Source organism: Lynx rufus, unplaced genomic scaffold (genome assembly GCF_022079265.1).
Source record: "Lynx rufus isolate CCGP_SWC_20201006 ecotype Redwood Valley unplaced genomic scaffold, mLynRuf1.p SCAF_10, whole genome shotgun sequence".
NCBI lineage: Eukaryota > Metazoa > Chordata > Mammalia > Carnivora > Felidae > Lynx > Lynx rufus.
In genome coordinates this window covers 38267715-38273714 of record NW_025814824.1, presented here as the reverse complement: position 1 = coordinate 38273714, position 6000 = coordinate 38267715, and the positions used below count along the sequence as shown (strand labels likewise).

Below are 6000 nucleotides of genomic sequence, written 5' to 3'. Positions count from 1 at the left end.
GAGATCACTTAAAAAAAATCAAAAAGTCTTCTAACTGGGTCATCTAGCATTTCTTTATTTGCAATACCCTTAAAATGTATTCTAAGTTTTCAAAGTTCCTTACCTCCAATGATCTCCTTCTCATTATAAGGCAGATGGGTCTATAAAATGGAGAGATTTAGGGGCGCCTGGGTGGCGCAGTCGGTTAAGCGTCCGACTTCAGCCAGGTCACGATCTCACGGTCCGTGAGTTCGAGCCCCGCGTCAGGCTCTGGGCTGATGGCTCAGAGCCTGGAGCCTGTTTCCGATTCTGTGTCTCCCTCTCTCTCTGCCCCTCCCCCGTTCATGCTCTGTCTCTCTCTGTCCCAAAAATAAATAAACGTTGAAAAAAAAAATTAAAAAAAATAAAAAAAAAATGGAGAGATTTATAGAACCAAGGACAGTTTCCATTTCTCTGGGAGAAGGCAGCTCAGTGCAGGCAGAATAGTTCACAAGGCATTTTTGCTTTAACTTTTTACCCCATTTTCTCATGATGCTGACATAGATCAACTATCAGATGCTCCAGGTCAGAGATTAGTTACGGGGATTCTTTAGTTAAAAATGCATTCATTCTTTTGAAACAAATAAATATGTTAGTAATTAGTGTTGTTTGACTGTATATTTTCCTCCACTTAGTAAAATCAACAATCAAAACATTGTTGGCTTCATATGACTCTAATATTTAAATCATAGACTTTATAATTGATATATTTTGCAAAAAAAAATCAATAGGAACACATACATACAGTATGTAAAGCACATACAGTAGTGAAACTCAGAGCCAAAAAAATTCTCGAGTATTCTGCCAGTGTTCATGACAGTATCCCTTAAAATACAATGGATCAATGAAAACTACTCCACACACTTTTCCCCTATTATACTCTTTTGCTTTTATAATATCCTTTCCACAGATGGGACACATATAGAGAGCATGGGATTGGCAAATAGCAGGGGAAACTGATTAGGAAGAGGAGGATGTGAAAGAAATTTGCCACATTTGATTTACAATCTACAGGTATGATCGGAGGACAGAAATCACTGTTCATGTACCTGGCTTGTTCTAGGCAAATGCTGGGTTGTGATGGGGTGAGAATTTTCCCTTGATGCCTCTTATACCCTTGCTGTCTGCTTCCTCCCCTCTTACTGAGGATGTTCTTGCAGTGCTAGACATCTGGTTACATATTTCATTACCCTCTGCTTGAACGCATCAGTCTTGGTTCTAAGGATGTTTCTCTGGTAGGTCATAAGGAACATTCTCAGATTTTAATTGGGTAAATAATCTGTGCTGAAAACAGCTTGGTTTAATTCTAGGTTAAAACTGAACAGAATAGGCAATCAGCCAGCCTTTGCTAAGTTGAAAGTAAAAATAAGCAGGAAGGGGAAAATACATTAGTAACGGTTGGCATGTCAAATCCCCAATTCACCTGTAGGAACAAAACTGACTCCGGACATGTGAATTCAGGAAAGGGCTTAGAAAGCTTAGTATTGGGAAATGTGGGTTCTCACTGATTGGAAAGAAAATATTGGTCTTTTTTTTTTTGGTAATGGGCTTATATTTGCTTTTTTATCCACACTTTATTATTTAACTTCAATAGGTATCAAAGCGGCCATTGTTATTGTTATGGTTGAGAGAGACTCAAGTTCAAATCCGAGTCTTGACACTTACTGGTGTTTGATCCAGTTACCTACCTTCCATGTGCCTCAGTTTCCTCAAATATAGAAAAGAGACAATTTTCACATCATGAGATTGTTGCGATGTGGATTATATCAAGTAATTTATGAAAAAAAGACTGGTGTAAAATATAGACCCTATAGATTTTAATTGGAAATGGAATAACATATGTTCTGGAAGCAAACAATACATTTGACAAGAGTGTAATAGTTATATATCAACAAAGGAAATTTGGGGAAACCATTTCTCAAGTATGGACATTTTTCAATTATAAATAGGAAGCCTTTTTGATTCATACTGTAAGGTGTTTAGTACAGAAACATATTTACAAAGAACAGTTTGAAATCTCAATAATTCACTCATGAGGAATCATTAAGGTAAAAGAATGTGGAAGATTCATAACACACCAAAATGAAATGTTTGTTTACTACATGAGTTATATTTTTGGATGTCATTTCAGAAAACTAAGAGATTATTTACTCCAGGATGACAGGATATATTAGACTTCACAAATGGTGATTCTAATTCCCACTCCATCCATCCATCCATCCATCCATCCATATATGTGATTTATGTGTTTGTATATCATATCAGAATCACAAAACACCTATAAACAAATGTCAACAAAATCTCAAAATACAAGTTAGAACCTCTCTAATCACCTTCATGTATCTAACCTCAATTATTCTTTGAAATCTGGGCGAATCATATATATTATCACACAACTAAGCTTATATAGTTTGAGTTAGAGTCACTAAAGACAAAAGTACGATCCAAAGTATGAACTCAAAGTTGAAGTGAGCAGATTTCACAGAGTTGTGGCTTCCGAATAATCGCCACGTGGAAGTATGTGACTAGCTGTATTGTTTATTTTATACTAGGAAGTTTTTGCCTACAAATAATGCCTACGTTTGTTGCAACTGTTTTGTCCAACCTATGATACAAATCCTAATAAACTTCAGTATGTTCTGGAAAATGAAACTTTGAATTGTTTAAGCATACAAAGAACAAAATAAACTGTTGTCACACTTTGGTTTATTGTAAAATTTAGCAAAGATTTATTTTTTGGTAATCCCTGACCCCTTGCTCTGAAAACAAAAGCAAAAACATAATTATTGCTTATTCTTTTTCCCCCTACTTTACTTGTGCCACTGTAAAGAAGGGAGAAAAATCATTGTAATAAATAAAAATAGAGATGTACGAGAGAAAGATCAATCAGTCCAGATGAGAAATATTAGGAGCAACAGAACTATCATCAAGCAGTTTCAAAATAAGCTTCTTTTAAAAAGGTTGTCATATATATATATAAAAAAAAATCACACCAAAAAGATAGCAGCGGAGAAGAAGGATAAATACAAGTTAATTGCACACCAATCCCATGCAAAAAACTGGGTCATTAGCCAAAGCAGTAGTATTCAGAATCCAGTTTGGGGTGCTTGTGCAGTGCTTGTGAGTCTTCTATTATGGAGCTGTCACTGAATTGGTCCAAGTCTGATGGGGTCTGATGGCCTGGGACATCATCTGCCAGAGTGTCCAGAAAGCTCCCCACGGAGATGCCATCCAGCCCATCACTGCCATCATGCAGGCTATTGTAGCTGCCACGTAAGGAGGTGCTCTGACTCTCCAATAAACTGCACAGGCTGCCACTGAGACTGCTTCCTCGGCTGGTAATGGTGGCCTTCTCTTCAATCATCCACTTGATGGACTCAATGCTCTCGTTGATAACAAGCAACTGGCGCATGAGCCTCACATCTGTGGCTCTGAGGTTAACCTACGGGGAAGAGGGGGGAGACGAAAGACACGCCAGTTATTCTACCTGTTTTTAAAACGTGTATTTATTATTGATAGACAGAGAGAGACAGAGCATGAGCATAGGAGGGGCAGAGGGAGGGGGAGACACAGATTCCGAAACAGGCTCCAGCCTCTGAGCTGTCAGCACAGAGCCCGACGTGGGGCCTGAACCCATGAACCGTGAGATCATGACCTGAGCCAAAGCCGGACACTCAACCGACTGAGCCACCCAGGTGCCCCATCTACATTTTTGAAAGACTCAAAATTCATTTGAATCCTGTCTTCTGCAGTCTATAACTTGCAATGCACAGAACAGAATACAAATTCATTCCATCTCAGGATCTTTGGAAATCTCCTGACCGATGGCAAAAGTCATAAACAACTCACTTCCTGCCAGATGCATCGGGTCCAAAGGGGACTGTAAAACTCCCACGGCATCCCTGGCCCTAACCAAGTTGCCTGGGAATACCATTTTGAATGTCAGGTTTTCTGCTGAGAAACACATCTTCTCTCTGGCCAGACTAATCACTTATCCATATTTACCTGGGGATATATATATATATATATGTAGATGCTGTGAGGTGGGAAGAAGAGAAATGTGTAGAAATTAAGGAATCACTACCATTGTAGCAGCTCCTGGTTTTTGCATGATAATGTACCAGACATCATTATGCAAGGTCCAACCTTCATTAATAGCAACCCGTTACCACAGATTATTATTTTTATCCCCATTATACAGATGAAGAAGCTGAAATCTACAGAAAAGAGTTAAGAGTACAGAAAAGGTCTGCACTCTTTATAGCTATATTGACAAATACATAGTACTAAATAATGCTTTTCTTTTTAAGAACAAATTGCTTTAATATTCCTTGAATCCAAAAGGATGCCAACCAATACTGTTCCACTTTACAAGATGAAGCATACAGCTGTCTTCTATAGACCTGGTTACTTGCCTCGGACATGTCAGGGGAAGTCCCACTCCAAATTGGTATATGAAAATCTGAGAAAGTTCTAGAACTTCCCTAGGTGCCTTCCAGGTGTGTAGTCCTAAACGACTTCAAAGAAATCTGTCTCACAGCACAAAGTAGAATTTCTTTATAGGCCCTACAGTTAAATGGGGGACATTCACTAATATCAAAAGTGTGGTGGTTCTGTAGAATATGGAAAGAGGTAGGCTGCACGAACTCTCATGATTGCCCCTATTCTAGTTGGAAGTGAAGAGACATAGCTCCCATAAAGATTCCAGTGCCTAGACTAGGAGCCAGGAATACATTTGGCCACCAGAGGTCCTGGTCACATTCATTATGGTTTGAAATGGAATTTCTGGTTTTGTTTTGTTTTGTTTGTTTGTTTGTTTCAATTTGGGGTCATTAATCCAAAAGGGTGGGCCTTGCTAATTCTTTCTTTTTTTTTTTTTAATTTTTTTTAATGTTTATTTTTGGGGTCATTAATCTAAAAGGCTGGGCTTTGCTAATTCTTTCTTTTTTTAATTTCTTTTCATGTTTATTTATTTTTGACAGAGAGAGAGAGACAAAGCATGAGCAGGGGAGGGGCAGAGAGAGGGGGAGACACAGAATCCGAAGCAGGCTCCAGGCTCTGAGCTGTCAGCACAGAGCCCGATGTGGGGCTCGAACTCACAGACTGCGAGATCATGACCTGAGCCGAAGTCGGACACTCACCCGACTGAGCCACCCAGGCGCCCCGCTGATTCTTTCTTTAAGATACAAGGCTAATTCAGACTTGTGGGTTTCTAGAATTATTAAAGGCATTCAGTCATGAGTGACTCAAGCCTTAAGGGAGAAAGGAGCCTATTGTCTTCAAATGTATGCATTCATATTATAAAAGTACTTCCTGGTTAGGAGTTAATCCATAACCGAAGGTGAACTTTGGATTGAGTGATTGTAGTGAACAAACATTAGGAGAGATAGAATGTCTATCAATGACTTCGAAGATGTGAGGTTACCAGTTATGTATGTATAAATACCAAAAAAGCATAAAGTACGATTTTAAACCCTTCGTTTTGTGAGGATATTACATATAGTAACCAGGGTAACTTCCTTATCTTCTCTGAGAAAAGACCAAAACCAACTGTGGAGAAGGTAACAGTGACAATCATTCATCTCTGAGGTGTCCATGAACGGAAGAATGGTAACTGAGTACGTTTTGAGAGGCTTTCCTGTCTGTCTTAGTGTCTCAGTGACACTGCTGGCTCAGTGACCTTGCAGCGGTGTTGTGTTGAGGAAGGAGGCTTTCTGGTGGTCTTCCTGCTCATAATCACCCACACACCCCATGGGCCATCAAGATACTGTTCAGGTTACACGTGATACAACAGATATTTGTCAAGCAACAAATTGTCTAGGTCTGCTGAAGAGCCTAGAAACCCCATATGAGCCAAAGTCTTACAAAATTCTTCTGTTAGGCATCTGTAGCTGATGAAACACGCTGTGCCCGCTGTAGGCATGGTGCGACATAAATGGGACCGTTTCCCGTCAGCTCTCCAAATAAGCCACAGCTGCATTT

General features: G+C 39.4%; 1 protein-coding gene across 1 annotated transcript in view; it reads right to left on the bottom strand.

Moving 5' to 3' along the window:
- Nucleotides 1-2767: 2767 nt before the first annotated feature.
- LURAP1L (leucine rich adaptor protein 1 like) overlaps nucleotides 2768-6000 on the bottom strand; it is a 51737-nt gene continuing 48504 nt past the window's right edge. Inside the window, exon 2 of the mRNA XM_047097960.1 lies at nucleotides 2768-3460. Coding sequence (XP_046953916.1) covers nucleotides 3086-3460 — 375 coding nt within the window. The 3' untranslated portion in view covers nucleotides 2768-3085. The remainder of the gene's footprint in view (nucleotides 3461-6000) is intronic.